Source organism: Centropristis striata, chromosome 11 (genome assembly GCF_030273125.1).
Source record: "Centropristis striata isolate RG_2023a ecotype Rhode Island chromosome 11, C.striata_1.0, whole genome shotgun sequence".
Taxonomy (NCBI): Eukaryota; Metazoa; Chordata; class Actinopteri; order Perciformes; family Serranidae; genus Centropristis; species Centropristis striata.
Genome location: NC_081527.1, coordinates 10,116,393 through 10,136,990, shown reverse-complemented (window position 1 = coordinate 10,136,990; position 20,598 = coordinate 10,116,393). Strand labels below are relative to the sequence as shown.

Below are 20,598 nucleotides of genomic sequence, written 5' to 3'. Positions count from 1 at the left end.
CCATTTCAGGAGAAATACAGCCAAATAACTGAACCTTAATCCAGGAAATCTTCCAGGAATGATACATATCCAAGCATGACCATGGTTTGTTTTCAGATTAAACTCCACGGCTCGAGTTACATGAAAAAGTGCCTGAATTTATGTTTCGCAGCTTTCTCAGTGTCTTAAGAGCTGTCGGCACCGAGGGCACACTTGTCAGATATGTTACCACCAGCTGTTGTGCAGCAGGCCCCTGCTGGCCCTCACCACAGCATTTGCTGCTTTTTATAAACTGACAAATCCCACTTAATCTCATGATATGCGTGTCTGAAGTCTAAGCACAGAGTCAAGGCTGCACACACACAAGGTGCTACACACACAAGTTTTTAATAGAAATAATTGAATAGTCAGGGTTGGGTAGTAATGGAATACGTGTTACAGGGATTATGTAATCAGATTACAAAAAAGAAGTAACTATAATGATTACATTGGAAAAATATGGTTCAGCTAAATTAAATTTGCATTGTCATAGATAAATTGGTTACATTTTTGTTTATGTCTTTCAGATATAGTTAAAAAAATGTTTTAAAACAACACTTTTTTCATGATACCTAAAGCATGTTTAACATACTGGCCTTAAAAAAGCAAAAACAAAACAAAAGTGTTGTAGAATACACACACCTAGTTTATGCCAGCACTTTTATTTGACCAACTGTAAATGCTGAATATGAAATAGGACATTTATTTGCAGTGAAAATGTTTCGAGATGTTTAAATAGAAAAAAATATATACATTTGTAAAACTCACATTTTTGTGTCTGCTACCAGTATTTTGAATGTGCTTTTTTTTAAAAAAATAATCCAGAAATATTTAGAGGAATATTCAATTAAATTACAAAAACTGTTTAATGGCCTGATTCATTTAATTAATTCAGTAATGTAACCAAACCCTGGGTGTAGTGCCCATGTTGAGCTTTCTTGTGCTGAAAAGTAATAAATAGGTCATTATGCACATACAGTCATGGAAAAATACATTAGACCACCCTTGTTCCCTTCAATTTCTTGTTCATCTTAATACCTGGTACAACTAAAAGTAAATTTGTTTGGACAAATATAATGATAACAACAAAAATAGCTCATATGACTTTAGTTTAAGAGCTGATATCTAGACATTTTCCATGGTTTTCTTGATAATAATCAAAATCATTATCAAGAAATCCATGGAAAATAGGCTTGTGTGACTGTTATGTAGACACCTTCAAAATAAAGTGTTACCATATCTTGCTCAAGTCACAAAGGCATGTTCAAAAAATTGCCTAAGTCATTTATTTCTCTTAAGTTACATAATTTACACACAGTGTTATTACTATGCCAATTTCCATCCTTTGTTACATCCTTTTTGAGTGAAATGATCAATAAATGTCATATGTCACAATTTTGGTGAAGTTTTTTGTGTTTCCTGCAAAACTTGAAAAAATGAGTTTATTTTATAATAGCGATTATTATTTGATATGCATTTAATAACATGCATATTTTCCTCCCTTTGTTGTGTTTCCTTCACTGCAGCCACACATCACCACCAGCATAGTGTGAGACTACTGAAAGCTCCCCTTGCATGTGACTTCCTCTCAGAAATTAAAACCCGGATTATTGTGGGATAACATGAGAGCCCAGCGTTACATAATGTAAATAAAAACATTGCAAGCCACCGTGCGCTCAGATTGGTGCGCGCTGCACGATGTCCCGGATGGTGCTCGCACCGGAAGAGAAGGGGCAGCTCTCCCAGCCATCTTGTGGCAGCATCCAGCGAATTGTTCGCATCAAGCCTCGTAGAATCGGAGGTGAATCCCGCTGAAGGGGCGCCATCATGCCCGGACACCTGCAAGAAGGCTTCGGCTGCGTCGTAACCAACCGGTTCGACCAGTTATTTGACGACGAGTCCGACCCGTTTGAGATCCTGAAAGCTGCTGAAAACAAGAAGAAGGAGGGGGCCGCCGCTGGGTCCACCAAGACCGCCGCTCAAGCCGCCAAGCAGCCGAAGAAGGAGTCCCAGAAGGACCGAAAGAACCCGCTGCTGGACAAGAAGGAGGAGTCCCAGGCTCCGGTGCCCCTGAAGAAAGAAGGTAACATTTCACCTGCTCTGCCTCTTTCTTCGCTTGTGCACTGAATGTTTATTTCCATCTTTTTCCCTACAAGCTGTCATGTGCATCTCTTGTTAGCAACGTTAGCTGATGCTGGTCCGAGCGGAGCGCAGCGTGAGGTCAAGCTGGCGCACCGAGAGGTTAGAGCCTCTAACGGGGCTTTATGCAAACAAGCTCAGGTGAAGCCCACCTGCAAAGTCCCGTGCAGACTTGCCGTGCGAGCCTGTGTCGCAGACATGGTTTCCATCATCAGCAGCAGCAGCAGCAGCAGCATCCTACAGGAAGGTGTAGTGTAGGTTTCTGTCTGTCTGCTGCTGGAGGATGCTTCGTGCACTGGCTACGCAGCTCCGTTAGCGGCTGCAGGCTTTGCAAAATGCGCAAGATAAAAGATTCACCTGGCTGCGCTCTGGGGAACCAGACAGACGGCTCTTTGTTTGCATTGGTGATGCGTCCCATGAGAGATTTTTTTTTTTTTTTTTTTTTAAAGCATAGTCGTCAAGCATTGAGTTTACACTCAGCAGCACCGAGGTGATGAGGAGGGAGGCCCTCCGTTAGCCAGTATTGTTAATAGTGTGCAGGGAAACTAAGTGCAGCGGCGTGCTGTTGTTAACCCTCTGGAGGCTCCAAACGCACCAAAGCATGACTTCTTCATCATCCAGACTAGAAAACAAAGCAGCGTGGAGCCCTACTGTAAATTTACCTCTAAAGTTCTGGCTGTAAACTCCATGAGGCCAGTTTCAGTTTGATGATGATATACCAAGAAAAACTGGAGACAAGGTCAAATATGTTTTGTTTAAAATTATAGAACTGGATGTAACCCTCTGATATGTTATATTTGCAACCTTTGTTCAAATTTGCAATATTTAAAATTCTTTATTGAGCATGATGGTGTTTTGAAAGTTAAAAAAAAGATTCAAAATCACATTTTATGTCAGACTAAAGGACTAATAAAGACACAAAATAACTAAAAAAATGACTATAAAAGACACAAAATGGCCAAAAAGACACAAAATGACCAAAAAAGACACAAAATGACAAATTGTTACGCTAAACACACAAGACACAAATAAAATAGAGTCACACTAGAATAAAAATGTCGTCCAATCGTCGTTGGATGACAGGATCACACACAATCACAAGATGACATTTATGTTGGCTTTTATTTTTGGTTCAAAATGTTGATCCAGTAAGTCAGAATAAAAAGAACAATTATTATTAGGTCATATAGGTGAGGTTGTGCTGAAAAAAAAAATCAACATGGCATTTAAACATTTTTAAGTGGTGTATACAGGCAGGATGAAAAGGATTTAAAAAATGGACAAAATAGCCCAAGACTACTGACAGAGTACATTAGCAGCTTAGAACGACACTTTGCACTTTCCTGCACGTAAATCGTTTAGTCCTAACTGTTAAACAGGCAAATTACTACATTTAGCAATTATGTGCATAGAAATTCCTCCCATCTATATGCTCCTGTGTAAGGTTTAAAACTGCCTAAATGTTTTTACAGTTCCTGTTCTGAGCACACTTCTCAGTTTGAACACAGTCTCTACAGTACTTATTAAAGATAATTATTATTCTACACCTATTTTATATAGTTATTTCAGTGTTATTTTTTAACAATTAATTTCATTATCTACATTATATTTTTATATCATGTACAGTCATATCTCTTTTATTCTAACGTGTGCCTTTTTTAACTTATTGTATGTCTTTAAGCCATTAGTCTGAAGGGAATTTCATTTTCTTGTATAACAACAATAAAAGCTTTTGAATCTTGAATTCAGATTTTATAGTGTTCAGTCACTGAAAACTTTTTTGAAATCTTTCTGCATTTTTACTTTAGCTGTATTTTTTTTCTCTACCTTGTGTGCTTTGCTGGACAGTACGTTCTGTGTCAGCTGCTGGATATTTGTATTTCCCTCAGTATAAATAAGTACAGACGCTCTAAAAAAAACAAAACTGATCTACAATCTGGTTTAAAGCCAAGGTTGGACAGGCAAAACAGCATTTACAAGTAAATAAACCTTGTGTTCTTGTCGGGCTCGTTGAAAGTTTGTTAAATTGAATTCAATCGTTGAATTTACTGCATGAAAAATTTTTTTTTTTTTTTTAACATAATCTGGTTCTTGTGTTCACTCCTTATTGGTAGCCAGATAAATCCTTTGTTGATCCCTTACTCTGGAAATTAGCAAGCATTAAATAATCATGACTGAAACATACAATCAAGTTATTATGAAGAGCTGCTGAAGTAAACAAAGTTAGGCTATATGGTTGCTGGGTATAAAGGAATTCTGCCATTTATTTTGGCTGTTTATTGTAATAATGACGATGGGATGATTCAGGCTTGAAGAGTCTGGAAATGTAAGGTTTAAGTAAATTCAAAATGTTAAAGTGCTTCAATTTTACTTCTTTGAACCTTGTCTTTAGTTAATTTACCTTTTCTGTACCAGCACTGTACACTAAAAGTGGGCAATATATCTCTTCTACGATAATATCATTAATGTTGTTTTGACGATTTGCAATTTTACATGATCGAGTATTTAAAATATCTCAAAAAGAAAACAAACGAGAGGCGCATAGAGGGCAGAGGAGAGGTGTATGAAAGTCACTTTGTCAACAATATTAAGAAATGATGATGTGCCACTTATTTGTTTATGCTGCACATTTTGCCTCGGGAGAGAACCTGAATGTTAACCCATTTAATGTCTCTATATTGAAGTTGAACTGGGAGTCTCTTGAATGCTTAAGTATAAATAAAACAAACAAGAGCTGTTGTTCTAAAACATTTTGTCCATCCATAGATGTCCTGGTAAGCAAGAAGAATTTTAACAGCTTTTTTTTTTTTGGTAAAGAAATCACATTTTAACAATCCCAGCAACAAATGTTGGAGGAACTGTGGCATGGTCGGTGACCATACTCAGATATTTTGGGACTGCTCGAAAGTACAAATATTTTGGAAAAATGTCAAAGAAGAACTGGAAAAAATGTTGGCAGTGGAACTTCCAATGGACTCTGTTATTTGTATTAGATGTGTTTCCTGACCACCTGTTTACCACAGAACAATGTTATATATTACACATTTTGTTGATGATTGCAAGAAAAATTATTACTATAAGTTGGATGAAGACTGACCCCCCCATGATCACTCAGTGGTTACAGAAAGTAAAACATGTCTACATGGTGATATATATGACTATATAATATATGACTGCCCAATTACAGCTAAAAGTACCTGTTTTTATGAGAAGGTGGACCCCAGTTACCGACTATATCGCTTATACACTATTATTATCTAAAATATCCATTTTTTTTTTTTTTTTGGAATACAGAACCAGATAAAATATGTGCAACACCCTTTACAGTGCTATTTGTGACAGATGAGACCCAATCTCAAGATATTTTGATTTGTTTTCCTTTGTCATGTTAATTGCCTGTTAATGTGCATAAAGGCAATAAAGTTAAAAAAAAAAAGAAAAGTCACATTTTAAAGGATATCATCAGATTATCGTTATTGGAAAATTTAAAAAAATAATCCAGATTTTTTTTTTTCCCATATTGCCCACCCCTACTGTACGCAGGTTGTTTTTAAAAAAATAATAAAACACTTATTGTGTGCCGGTTCTTTTCCTTTTTGCCATGCTATCAAATACGGTTTATACCAAGAGTTTTAGATAGATAGATAGATAGATATACTTTATTTATCCCAAGCTGGGAAATTTCAGTGTAGCAGCAGCATTACACACAGAGACAATGACAACACAATTAAATAAAAAGAACAACCTAGGCATACTTCAAGCAATAAAATATAAAAATACAATAAAAAAATAAAGTGTCTAAAGAAGGAGTATGTATTAAGGAGTAGAATAGAATTCCAGTGCAGAATAAATATGAATATACCGTATAAAAATGTTGGTGCTATGAAACAAATAAGGTGCAATGAACAGTGTGCATAAAAAAAAAAATGACATGATTTGATTTGATGATTTTGAATGATTTGATGATTTTGAATGATTTTGATGATTTTAATGATTTTAAATGACAATCTGATCCCTGTGGCTGTCAGGTATCAGGCGAGTCGGCCGAAGACCAGACCAGCAGGGCCAGCCTGGATCCCAGCACCAGGGCGGACCGGGTGAAGGGCGACCTGGAGACAAGAGGCCTGACCGGAGACCTCCTCGCGAGCGCCGATTCGAGAAGCCGAGCGAGGACAAGCCCGAGGGAGGCGGAGAGTTCTCTGCAGACAAGTGGGTAGCTGTGATGAATGACAGAGAGCGGAGTTAAACACGCTGATAAGCTCAAGGCTGTCTGCTGCAGACACACCATCGTTGTGGGCTGTTATGCAAGGAAGTGTTTGATATTATCTTAGCTCACTTAACCTCAACATCACAGCACAGCAAAGTTTCTGCACATTTCTTTATCAAGATTTGTGTTGCTACTGACATTAACCCATTGAAGCCTGGAAAGTGTTTACGTCGTTTTGTAGTATTTGTATAAGCTCTCAAGTACTTTTTGAATTTCATTTCTATCTGCTACAGAGGCTGAAAAATCTATTATTGAGTAGAAGCGTTGACACTACTGTTGAATTTCCAGAAAAACTTCAGGTTTTAGGGGCTTATTTTAAAATCGCCCAGAGGTTTTACAGGCATTTCAGGCTTCAATGGGTTAAGAGCAGATACATGTTGTGCGTCACATCAGCGTGTGAAGATTCGGGTGTCAACTTGTGCTGGAAATCCTTGAAAACACTAATTTTAGTGTGTTAAACTTAGAGGTGTGCCATATCGTATCGTTCACACAAATACTGGTATAAAAAATGCATAATAATAATAATAATAATAATAATGCATTTTATTTATAGATCGCTTTACAAGGTAATCAAAGACTCTTTACAGTTAAAACACAGTGAAAATGCAGTTACAAATAAAAACAAACAATTAAAATCAACAACATTGGTCATACATTAAAAGCAGTTTTGAATAGGTGGGTTTTGCTTTGACACGTTTTTTGAAGGTGGGTGGATGTGAGCTCTGTCGCCCCAGGTATCGAGATAATGTCAACATTCCTACTTGACATCGTGATGTCAAATAAAATTATAATAAAGTGTTTAATCACGTTTTTTTATGTTAAATCTTGAAACTAAAGCTGTCAGCTAAATGTAGTGGAGTAAAAGGTGCAATATTTGCCTTTTAAAATAAAGTGAAGAAGTATAAAGTTACATAAATGGAAATGCACAAATTAAATAGACGTATTTCAAAATTATACTTAAATACAGTACTTGAGTTAATGTAATTTCTAATACTTCCATTTTTGCACTGAAGAGTCAAAAGAACATTTTTTGTATTTGGCAACTGTTGAGATTTGCACTTTATACTATTTAGATTAATGATTGATTTTTATTTTGTTGCACGTTTTTTATTTATACAGACTTGAAAATAATTTTCAAAAATCCCCTTTTCTATATATTTTTTCAGTATTTTGTCATATTGTCAAGAATATAGTTATTGCAAAAATACCATGAAATATTGTGATATTATTTCTGGGGCATATCGCCCACCCATAGTGACACTTGTTTGTCTAGACTCTGAATAAAGAGCTTGAAATGTCACACTTCTGTAGAATGTCGTCACAAAACATAATTTTGACTGTTTATAATATAATATCTAATTTCATGTAATGAACAAGTGAAATAAACAGTATACTATAGGTACTGTTTATAGATATGTAAATTCCAGCTGTAAATCACTTCTGTAACATGCTGGAAAAGCTTGAAAATGCATGAAAAGTGCTTGTATTGAACACTGAAAGCTGTTTAGTGTCTATCACTCCTCTGATAAAGTCACGTTTTTGAAACCAATGCTTTGTTGTGTCCATCAGGCCTCCTGGAGACAGGCCCCCGAGAGGGCGTGGTGGCGGACGGGGTGGGCGTGGTGGAAGAGGACGGGGCATGGGCCGAGGAGAGGGCTTCGACTCCCGTGGGAAACGAGACTTCGACAGACACAGCGGCAATGACAAATCGTGAGTCAGTCCTCAACTGAGACCTTAGCAGAGCAGCGAATGTATAAATAGAAATGACTACTTACCAAAGCATGCCATTCTTCTTTCTGCATTATCAAGAGGTCACAAGGGCCTCGTGGCACTGTTGTGTTGATTTGAAGCTAAAGCCTAACTCCCCTTAAAAAGCCTGTAAAGCATGGGTCTCAAACTCGCGGCCCGCGGGCCAATTGCGGCCCTCGTGACGATATTTTGTGGCCCTCACCTTGATATGAAAGTTTTAATGTGAGTTTTATATGAATGGCACTTTACCGTGTTGTGTGTGGAAGGTCCCTTTATTGCACAAGCTGGAGCTTTGTTTCACTTGTTTCTATGACGACGTTAACAAAAAGAAAGGTAGCTGCTACCGGACCGTATTATCTGCCTTGTTGTTGTTACCGGAAGAAGTGGAAATGTTATGTAATGTAATTTTGTGTCTTTTTTTAAATAATTTTGTCTTTTTTTGGTACTGTTGTGTCCATTTTTAGTAATTTTGTGTCTTTTGGTCATATTGTATCTTTTTTTTTTTAGTCCTTTTGTGTCTTTTTAAAGTAATTTTAGTTTTTTTTTTTTCTGTCATTTTGTGTCTTTTTTTTGTACATTTTTGTCTTTTTTTGGTCATTTTGATACTGCCTCCAGCGGCCCCCAGGTAATTTGAGTTTGAGACCCCTAGTGTAAAGGGTTATACACTGTTATACTATAGACTGAATAACCTGACCTGTGTTTCCTTATGACATCTCCTTTAATCTTTAACTACAGGTTTGAGGTCGAGGCTTGTTGTTTGGTTGTAGAATTATTGTTTAAATATTTTTTTGTGTCCGTTTCCTTTGTGTTCGCTCCAGCAATCAGAAAAGTGAGGAGAAGCGCAGCGGCAGCGGCTCACACAACTGGGGCACCGTGAAGGATGAAGTGAGGTGAGTGTTCAAGAACAGGACACATGGCCTGTTTATCTGAGCGCTGCTGTCTGCAGGATAATGATGCACATCTGATATATGTACAAACTTCCTGCATGCGTTTGGCAGAAGTGGCTCTATTTTTCTGTTAGACAAGTGCACCAGTTCTAATGGCTCTTCTGGTACATACTGTGTACCATTCACCAAGAGAGAATTGCAAATGTGTTCATACATCAAGTGTTTACAATCAGTAGTCGTGTTTCCACCATCTAATTTTTAAGATTTACTTAAGGAAAGCTTGATGGAAACACCAAAATTCTATAAAACTTTCAAAAAATGCAGATAAAAAAATGTTAAATCTCGTTTTTTGTTTATTTTGAAGAACAGTTGGAGATGGAAACGGCTTATAAGTTCTGAGGTAGTGAATATTTCCCTCACAGGACTAATCAGCTGTTTCCGCTCTGACATGAAAGAACAATTATAATTTGCCCAGTTGAATCCAATTTCTGAAGACTCTCCATTTTATTTTGTTGGTGGCCAAAGTTGTAGATTTTTTCTCTCTTGCACAATCTCTTCTTCTCCTGTTTACTGGCATATTATCCTACAGCAACACATTACACTGCCATCTTCTGACTAAAGTACGATATGTTTATGCAGCTTTGTTTATTTGCTCTAAACTACCTCACATTTTCTTTAATGCGGCATTTCAAGATTCTTCTTCAAAATTCGATTCGACTTTAACGCAAAATGTCAGCCTGGAGACGGACATCAGTTTAGTTATTAGCTGTAGCAACTTGCATTCAGCCAGTGCAAACAGGATCACAGAGGGCGTGTGGGTCTCACCAGCAAAAGAAAGTCAGACCCCGGTCTCTGGGGTTTGCACTGGCTGATTAAAGTTGCTGCAGCAGCTAACTGAAGGTCCGTCTCTGCAGCTGCTGTCCACTTTCCTAACAAAAAAAGTTTCCGAGCTGCAGGGAGTAAGGCAGATCTCCTACAGAGCCACCACTGGAATCTAATTCTAAAAATAGTATAATACTAATACAATTGGCTTAGCCTAACCTTTATCTACAACTGTGCAAAAATACCACCTTTAAACCGGATTAATAGACATGCAAAACTGCAGAGCATTCAAATATTGATTTTGACTGCCAACAATATGATTGAGGTGTTGAACTACTCTGTACTGCCAATTAGTAAGTGTAAAGGAATAACATAAGGTAAACTGGATGCAACACACAGAATAGAGTAGGCCTGGGCAATTACATGATTGCAATTATTGATCTCAGTGAATTTCAGGTTGATTACGGTGATCAGCTGTGAGCATATTTACTCAATCAAACATGTCGGTGACACCAGCCAATCAGAGTCGACCTTTTCCTGCTCCACTTCTGTTTGTAAATTGCCTGAGAAGTAAACAAAGACCAAACATGGAGCTTAACGTGGAGCTAAGGGCAGCGAAATACAAGTCAGACATGACTTGGTGCAACAAACTAGGGAGGAACAGGTGAATGTTGGAAAGAGCAAAGGAAATAACAATGTATTTGCCGTTGTATCGAGAGAAAACTAACATTCACAGCAGGGCAATTCACACACAGGTATGGTGCATTCGATAGCGTCGGAACAGCTATGGTGCGTTCACCAGCTTGGGACATATGAAAACTTTCAGAGAAACAAGTTATTACTGAATGGATCTTAATTCAATAAACAAGTTAACAAAACATTAACAGTGTGGGGTTTCTAACAACAACAAATCTGTTTAATCGTTTGAAGAAGTACCACCCTAGTGATTATGTTAAACGCGAGCAGAGTCCGCACAGCCTGCCACTGCTGCCAGCACACGAAGCATTAGCAGTTCAGCCACTACTAGCGGAACTAATCTCTAGTTTCTTTAGTTTTCAGTGCAGATGCTTTGAAAACTGGCAGTTTAAAAACAATATTAAAAATGATAATCAAGATCGGACGATATAAAAAAATTATATTGTGATAATTTTTTTCCCCATTTCGGCCACCCCTAGTACAGAGTGTATATGTGGATCTGTGAGCTAACTTAGAAAGGTACTACTAGGAGATAATGGTTGAGCTGCAGGGAATGTGTTGGTATTGACCAGGTGGCTGCGTGTGTTTGTTTCCAGTGAGACTGAACAGACCGCGGCTCCAGAGACGACCCCAGAGGGAGAAGAAAATGCACCTGCCGGCTCTGAGAACAAGTGAGTATCCATTTCCTGTCAGATGTTCAGGCTTCAGGCGATATTTGGATGTTCATTTCACGCAGCTCATCCGTTTTAAAACGCCAGGAAATTATTTTGAAGCGACAGCATTATGTCATCACACCGTGATGTTTTTCTTTGGGATTCTGGAAGTTGTTGTGCGTCACAAACAGTATCTCCGCATGTGCATTTTCATCACAAAGCTGCAGCCGCAAATGGGATCAACATTGTCTCTGACCTTTCGGCCCTCAGGATTAGAGAGCATGTATAGAGCTAAGAGGATTGATAGTTTGACGTTCTAAGGTCCCACATTGTTGTGTGTGCTGGCTTTCCAGGGAGAACGAGGTTGAAGAAGTTAAAAACGAAGGCCCCAAAGAGATGACCCTGGACGAGTGGAAGGCCATGCAGGACAAGGAGCGCACCAAGGTGGAGTTCAACATCCGTAAGCCCAACGAGGGAGCCGACAGCCAGTGGAAGAAAGGATACGTGCTGCACAAGTCCAAGAGTGAAGATGTAAGGATGGTGATATATGATGGAAGCTTTTCTCCCCGTCAGCTGTTTACACCAGCTCCACACAGGCTCAGGGTTCAGATCATCACATACTTGCAACATAAAAAAAACAAGTACAATAGGCAATTTCCTGCCACTAGGGGTCTCAATCAAAACAATAAGAAAAGACGGAACAATGCCATCAGTTATTGCAGTCAGCTTCTCCTGGTCAGGATTCCTTCAGTGTGCGTCATTCAGGAGGTTTTTGCTTGCAGCCAAATAATCCACAGAGGTCGTTTCCTCTCCAAAACAAATAAGCTTTGATTTAAACTGATAAACACAGAATACAGCAGTTTCACTGGTTTTGTGGTTTTTCTGACAGCCTCCAGTGAAAATGTTTAGTTGCAAGAAAATCCTAAACGTGGCTGAAAACTGGACAATTTATGCATTTAGATAGAACATTCTTGGCGACCGCTGCTTAGTATGCACAAACTTTGTTTTATCTGACATGATATTTTTTTATTTTTAATATATTTTTTTATTGGAAATTAGCATTCATAAGCATCAGTACAAGACATAACTTATTGTTTTTTAAAGGGTACATTAGAACAAAGAACCACAAAAGAAAAATAAATACAAAACAAAACAAAAAACATAGTATTATAATAATATATAATATATAGGGAGGCAAAAATGCAGAGAAACAGAAACATTAACAATTATGCTAATAATACCAATGCATAAATAAACACAGGATGCCAAGTATGCTCATTAAAAAAAATAAAAAAAGGTTTTAAAAAATACCTTAATAAAATAAATGAAAATGTATTATTTTATTTGAAAATCTGACATGATATTGATGAAAACCTTGTTTTTTTCTTTTCAGAGGCCTGTTGGTGCTTTGATCGACGCCGCAGAGACGGAAGCAGAGCCAGCTCCTGTGTACACCAAGGTGCCCGCAGCTCTCACACTGCTCTTTCATCCACACACTCCACCAAAACACTCTTCACGTCTTTATAAAACCACCTGATCGAGAACGGCGAGTGGTTTAACACATCTAACATTGAAAGTGATTTCATTTCCTCCGGAGGAAATGAAGACTTTAACCACAGTGTTGGTGCCGTGCAGCCAAGCAACGCTAATAAAAACACACGTCCACTCATTTCCCAGCTGTTTTAAAAACAAACCCCTACACTGTTAGCTAGAAGAATAATTCTGCTGGACTGGAAACAAAAAAAAAATCCTCCAGTCCATCAAGCTTTAATGAATGATATAATGAAACATTTGCAGTTAGAAAAAATAAAATTCACCCTGAGAGGTAAGATAAATACCTTTTACACAATATGGCAGCCATTTATGGACAATTATACGAAATATAATCCCATGAAAAATGAACTGTACATTTTAGAACACTTGACATCCTCCAAGTTGTATTATTACTATTTAAATATCTTTCTTTTATTTGGAAATCTTATTATTGTTTTGTTATTTGATTTGACTCCACCTGGGTTTTTTTATTTTTCATTAGTTTTTTTAAATTGCTTTTATTTTTTTACTACCATTCTGTTCTTTAGTGTTGATTTCAAGCATAAATGAACATGTACCTTCCTTATTTTTGTGTGTGAACGAAAGAAAAAAAGTTTAAAAACAACAACAAACAAACCCGTCAGAACGGTGTCTGTTAAAGTCTTAAAACAACTTTCACCGTCCGTTTTCAGCCGCAGGGCGCCCCCGACGACTCCAGCGACCACCACTTCCGCAAACCAGCCAACGACATCACATCTCAGCTGGAGATCAACTTCGGAGACCTGGGCCGCCCCGGCCGCGGGCGCGGGGGAGCTCGCGGCGGCAGGGGAGGCCGCGGCGGCGGTGGCGGCGGCGGCGGGGGAGGCAGCAGGACGGCACGTGGGGGAGGACGGTCCGAAAAGGTAACAATAACAGCTGTTGTTGCTGCCAACAACGAGGTTTAGTGTCCCTCACAAAGGGCTTAGCTCAGTGACTGAACACGCTGTGAAAGCACTGACATGGAACTACTGTGGAACCACTGAGGCCCTGAAACAACACAACACACACACACACACACACACACTGACCTCATGGAGCGGCCAGGTGGCTCTGAGTTGCTGCTTAGTCATATGAAATGTAGTTTTTTTTTTTAATTTATTTAATTTATTAATTATTTTTATTAACGAAGAAACAAAGAAGAGAACAGTGGATTTCTTATTAGGAGCCACAATATGAAAACAAAACACTAAAACACAGTTCTAGACAACAAAGACTCAGGAACATATTTACAAATTAGACAATGTACACACAAATAACATACAAAGAATAATATAAAGGATAACCACAACAACAAAAAATGAAAACAACGATACACCAGTACAAAGCCACATGGCAAAAACAGACAGATGACCAAAAAAAACCAAAAAAAAAACCCATAAACAACATAAATTTAGCCCAAACAGAAATATGGAGAGACTGGTAATATACACAGATTCCAGGATAAAAAGAGAATCATATGAAACGTTAATTAAATTCAAAGTAACCCTTGGACCACAGCAATAGCTTTGAAATGTAGTTTATAATCAGTAGTACTTGATATTTAACTGTCATTTATCAGAATCTGGCATCAGTTTCATACCTGCAGTAATCTGGAGCTGAAACTAACAATTATAATTATGTAATTTATTTTGTTGTGATCAATTTTTTATTGTTTTTTCCATTTAGTTTAAAGCAAACAAACAAGGCAAGCATCAATTGGGCAATAATAGCAACAGCAACAAAGAAGATAAAGTGGTAGTGTAGCATAACAAACAAAAAATAAATAGATAAATAACAATGGAAATACTACCAACCAAACATATCAACAATATTGAGTGTTGAAAAATAAGAAAAAGGAAGAAAAAAATATATAATTTATTAATTAATTGCTTCATTGTGTGGTCTATAAAAAGCCATTGTACAAAACATTGAAGTTGTTTGCTAAAAGGCCCAAACTAAAAATATGGTTGGCATTTTTATTCACGTTTTTTATTTCCAAGTAATAAAACAGCTGAGATAAACACAATTTGAATGATGTTTGCTGAACTAGACAAATACCAAGTTAAACAGAACAGTTTGCTGATGTCTAAAAAAATCATTTATTTTGGGGTGCATGGATTTGTTTTTGCCGTCACTATATTTCTTATGGCAAGACACTACAGGCACAAACAGTTTTTCATAAATTGGTCCATTTTGAGGCTCTGAAAGTGGTTGGTGGATGTAGTTTGGTAGAAATAAAATACTTCCTCAATTAAACCGCTCACAACAAGTTCTGTGGATTATATTCGGAGGTGGAAAAAGTATTCAGATCTCTTAAGTAAAAGTGCTAATACCACACTGTGAAATTACTCCACTACAAGTAAAAGTCCTGCATTCAAAACTTGCTGAAGTACAAAAGTATCAGCATCAAAATGTACTTAAGGTATTAAAAGTAAAATAGTTATGCAGAATGGACCCACTTAGCCTGGTATATATATTTAAAATATACTATTACATTATTTATACTGATGCATTTTAGTAAGCAGCATTTTACAGTTGTCCAGGTGGGGTTCATTTTAACTACTTCATTTTCTGTTAATTAATAAAATGCATAATCATTTTGTATTGATCCCATGTTTTCAATGTTAAATCTTGACCAGAAAAGTAACTAAAGCTGGCAGCTAAATGTAGTGGAGTCAAAAGTACAATATTTGCCCTTTAAAATGTAGTGAAGTAGAAGTATAAAGTTACATAAAATGGAAATACTCTAGTTAAGTACCTGAAATGTACTTCAGTACAGTACTTGATTAAATGTACTTGGTAACATTCCACCTCTGGGTTATTTTCTCCATTAACATGTCTTCTTTATTAATAGTGTAAAGAAAGCATCCAAATCAAACATTTAGGTGTATATTTCACTGTATTTGATTAATTTGCGGCTGTAGATTTCTCCTAAATTCACTAAAAGTCAGCATTTTTGCAGCATGCAGTACCACGGGGGAAAAAACCCAATTCATCTGTATTGTCTCTCCTTACGTTTTACAAACTAAAAACTACAAATTGTATGCCAATTAACTTTTCAACTCGATACCGATACTCAGGAAAATATTAGATACTCAATACCATTTTCAATACCACCAGGATAAAAACTAAGACCCCAAAATTTAACAAATATTTTTATTAACAAGAAAAATGCAACATGTAAAAATTAACAGAACCAAAGGTTAAATATTTATAATAAAAACAGTTGTGCAAAAAGAAACTGCAACTATGATAACAAGCTTCAGCCAGGTCTGAGGTAGTGCAAAAATTAAATAAATACAACAAACAATAACAATTAGAACAATATTTTGAGATTGTATGCTGTGCACAATATTAGGCAAGCTTGATAAGTCGACTTTTCTCTGCTTCATTCTGGGACTTCAAGAGAAAAAATAACACTTTTCAGTCACCAACATTTATGTAAACTTATTTACTCTATGCTTATGTATACTGACAGTGTGTCAATAAATGTGTGTGTGTGGTGGTGGTGGTGGTGGGGGGGGGGTAATCGATACTTTTGAAAATGAGTATCGTATCCGGATACAACGTTTTAGGCTACGTTTACACGAGGACAGTCTGAACAGAAGACGCAAAAGTGGCGTCGCGTCTTCACTTTTTATTCCTCGTTTAGACGAGCATTTTCGGGAGGAAATCTGCGTGCATACCGTGACGCAAAAGTGTGTGAAATTCGATTGTATGCAGCCAGGCGGCATCACTTAAAGCGATAAGAGCATCTTTGGGCATGCAGAAGTTTTCACGCCACACATTTTCATCAGCTACTCCTTCCACAAAGTTCTCCACCATCACTAGATCTCCCAGGTCTCGTTCACAGCCGTCTGGCTCGCCTCCGACGAGTTGCTGCATCCAAAATGTGATAGAGGTAATTCCAGATCCTTCTCTGTTCACTAATACTATCTCTACATATCCTGTACATTTGGTGGAAAGACTCCTGTAAGTTTATTAGAGCTGCCAGAGCAGCTTGAAGGTCCGACCCATGGAAATAATCCCACGTTTTTTTATTTCCTGTACTGGAGCATGTATGTGACGTAAACACGTACGTGACGTGAGCAGATCAGATCAGAGTTTTGCGTCTTGTCAGTGTAGACAGACATGCTACGGCGGAGCGGATTTAACTTTTCCACTTTGGAAGGTGGTTTCAGATTTTTGCGTCTTTAAGCCCCCAAAACGGCGTCACCGTCTAAACGAAAGGCACTTCCGATAAAATATTTTGTCGTTTTTACCCGCGAGCGTCCTCGTGTAAACGGGGCCTTAGTATCGATACTTTTTTGAGTATTGATACTTTTGACAACCCTAATGCCAATTTCTCAACCAGTTTGTGAAGCCCCGATATCCCTGTTAACCTTGCTGTGGTTCTTGTGTTTGTTCCCTCAGGCGAGTGGAGTGTCAGTCCCCAACGTAGACGACCCCGAGGCCTTCCCAGCTCTGGCCTAAAGGCTCCTTTTCCACCACCAGCCCACCCATCAGCCCTTCCGGGGCCCCTCCTCTACGAGGCTTGCATGCTTACCACATCTTCAAGTATATAAGAAAACAGAGAAAAAAAAAAGATTTTAAAATGACGAAAAAGACTGTCATCCCATACCGCTCACACCACCAGAGGACTAAAATTTTATCTGTTTTAAAGGAGAACAAAAGACAAAAAAAAAAAAAAGGCGAGAAAAGGACCTCTTGTTACACTGAAGTTTTGTATTTAGGAACATGAAAGCAGGGATGTTTTCATATTTTTTTTCTTTTTTTTTCAGAGATTATGCATACTTCATTGATATTTTTTTGTGCTGCTTGAATTTATGCATTTCTGCGATTAGGTTGAAGTGTGTGTTATCTCTCTCCCCCCCTGAAGCTTTTGTGCTTTTTATTCCTCATGACTTCAGCTCAGTATTATGGGGTCATCTTAGAAAAGACTTTGTACTGGAGTTTTTCCTCCCAGTAATACACACTGATGTGGTAGCACTACACTACATAGGATACTTGTACTAGATATCTGAAGTACGGCTTAACATGCATTTAAAGTGTAATTACTCTGATCCTGACTACCCATCCCCTTTGCGAGGCACAAATTCCGGATGGGTAACCAGGCAACGGGACTTCCTACTAAAGCTTGGTATTTTTCTGCTTGTCGTGCAGTGAAAGTAAATGCCTCTTTTCCATTTTTTTTTTGTTTTTTTTTTTGTTTTGATAGCTTGCCTTTTTTGGTGGACCAGTGGTTAGTGATGCTTTGTACCCCCCGATCCAGATGTGCTACCTGTGTTTTCAGGGTGTCCCAGGGCCCAATGTGTATATCTTTAGGCTGGTCCTCGTAGGTCATACAGACTGTGCTACTTTTACTTCAGGACCACTAAGCAAATATTGTATTTTTTTTTTGTTTTTTTGTTAAGGATATGTGTGTGTGTGTGTGTGTGTGTGTGAGAGTGTGTGTGTGCAGCAAAGTGTGAGACTGAATGTGTGAATTTGACAGCTAGTTACTTAGAATATAAGTATTCCTCTGCTCTGAACTCTCAAAACAGTAGACTGCAAGCTCTCACCTGAAGTAGTTCTTACTGTCTTTTTGAGAAGTGATTGTTGAAGTCGTGGTGAGAATGATGATGCTAGTCCGTGGACATATCTTGCTCTTAGAGTATCTCTAATGTCTCTCAGATCTCAAAGCACTTGGTTTTATCAGCACCAGTCCTATGATGATCCCGCCCCCCCTCCCCCCCCCCCCTCCTCTCTGTGAAATCATATTTGCTGTTTTTTATTTTATTTTAGATTCATCAGTGCAGCAGCACCAATGCATAACTTGTTTGAAAGAAAATGTCGGTTGTCATTTTTGGAACAATCATGAGCTACAGAATGTAACGTAAGCTACAGTAATGGTGCTTTTAGCCACCTGTGTCAACATTTCCAGTGAGCATTTTTCTTTTAACGAAGCGGGTATATTTTCCATTGGATCGGGGCGGGGGTGGGGCGGGACGGGGTTACGAACATGGTGAATTTTAAAGCTTTACATGCTGTGCTCTGCAAAGACTTGCTGGTGATGCACTGATACAGACGGCTGGAGCAGTTTTTCTTGTAGGACTGTTTGAGCCACATGACGGTTAAACTTTCTCTGCAAACATCCCTGTTCTAATAAATTGCTTTAGAGGTGTTACATGTATTCTGCCAATGGCTGTTGGGTTGTTTAAAATCAATACTGTGATTTTAAAAGTGTAAACAAATATGCTGTTGACTCTTCATTGCGCGAATAACTGAAATTCCATGATGATCCCAGATCAACTTGAGAGGGACGTTAATGTAAACAAATAAGTTTGTTGCTAGTTTATTAGGTTAAGATTAATTAAGTCTAATAGCATTGTCACAGTACTGGAATTTTTAACTTTTAACTGATGCAATTCCTTAAAGTTCTGGTATTTTATAACATTTTTGATAGGTCAGAAAAATTCACATATTGATATGAAATTTAAGATTTTTATTAAAAGATTAATATAACAAGGCTTCTTATAGCAATAACTTTTCTCGGCTAGTAGCAGGGAATAACTAGTGTGTGTACTGGAACCATTTCAATTGTTCGGTATCTAAACATTTTTTTAAACATCTTAGCTTTCATGGTTGAGGCTGCAGCTTGAGATGCCTATTTAAATTGTCCTGGGAGATGTTTATAACATTATGGTTCATTCATATGAATTGGGTTGATATTACTTTTCTTAAGCCACCAAAAAAGTAGCCACTCCAAAATTGATCATAATGTTGCGACAACAAATGTAACAACTTCAACAAAAAAACTGAATTTAATCATCCTAATGAATATGGTATTTATGCTACTACATGGCTTTAGCTAGCTTTACCTAATAAAGTGGCAACTTAAAAAAAAAAAAGTTAAATCTTAATTACTCAAGGATGCTATTTGACACGGGATATGTCCCCTGCAGTTTTTTCCGTCCAAAAGAGAAGCGTCAGGCACTAGGACCAACCAAAATGTATTATTGTTACTGTAGAACCTCAACAATGCAGAGATTTTAAAAAAGCTTATATTTAACGCCAAAGAGATACACTTTTGATTATTTTATTCATTATTTTCATGTGTGTTGAAAGGCAACAACTGTTTTAAAAAAAAAACACCTACAATAAAAGATTTAGGGAAAAATACAATAAAGCCTCGGATTACAAATGTGATTTTTATCATCAAAATTGATGATTGTTGTTACACCGCAAATTGTCACACTGTTCATGTCAGGAATCAATATATTTTTGTCAGGTGACGGATAGTAGAGATGCAGAAGGAGATACAGGAGGAGAGGCTGGAGGAGAGGTAGAGGAGGAGAAGCTGGAGGAGAAGAGGCTAGAGGAGGTAGAGGAGATGGAGAAGAGGCTGGAGGAGGTAGAGGCTAGAGGAGGAGGAGATGGAGAAGAGGCTAGAGGAGGAGGAGATGGAGGAGAAGAGGCTGGAGGAGGCGGAAGAGAGGCTGGAGGAGGTAGAGGAGGACAAGCTGGAGGACGTAGAGGAGAAAGATGGAGGAGGAGAGGCTGCTGGAGGAGGTGTAGGAGGAGAGGCTGAAGGAGGTAGAGCAGGAGAGGCTGGAGGCTCATAGGTGAGGTTGAAAGAATAAACAGTAAACTTAAAAGTAACAATAGAAAACGAGAATAACTACTACACAGTGAACTGAAAGAGTTTGAGTTTTATTAAAGATACTTGTGTCCCCCCACCTGTGAAATCAAAATTTCGTCTATGATAATACCCCTGAATGTCCAAAAAAATGGAGATGAATAAAGACCTAACTTATTTTCGTATCGCTTACATTGG

At 37.9% G+C, this 20,598-nt stretch overlaps 1 protein-coding gene across 1 annotated transcript; it reads left to right on the top strand.

The window, feature by feature from the left end:
* Window positions 1-1,666: 1,666 nt before the first annotated feature.
* On the top strand, window positions 1,667-19,015 carry LOC131980441 (SERPINE1 mRNA-binding protein 1-like). The gene is made up of 9 exons (XM_059344683.1): window positions 1,667-2,101; window positions 6,186-6,366; window positions 7,994-8,134; window positions 8,992-9,063; window positions 11,175-11,249; window positions 11,585-11,762; window positions 12,625-12,690; window positions 13,457-13,666; window positions 17,196-19,015. Exons 1-9 carry the CDS (start codon window positions 1,846-1,848, stop codon window positions 17,253-17,255), a joined length of 1,239 nt encoding a protein of 412 aa, XP_059200666.1. The 5' UTR covers window positions 1,667-1,845; the 3' UTR covers window positions 17,256-19,015.
* Window positions 19,016-20,598: the final 1,583 nt, after the last annotated feature.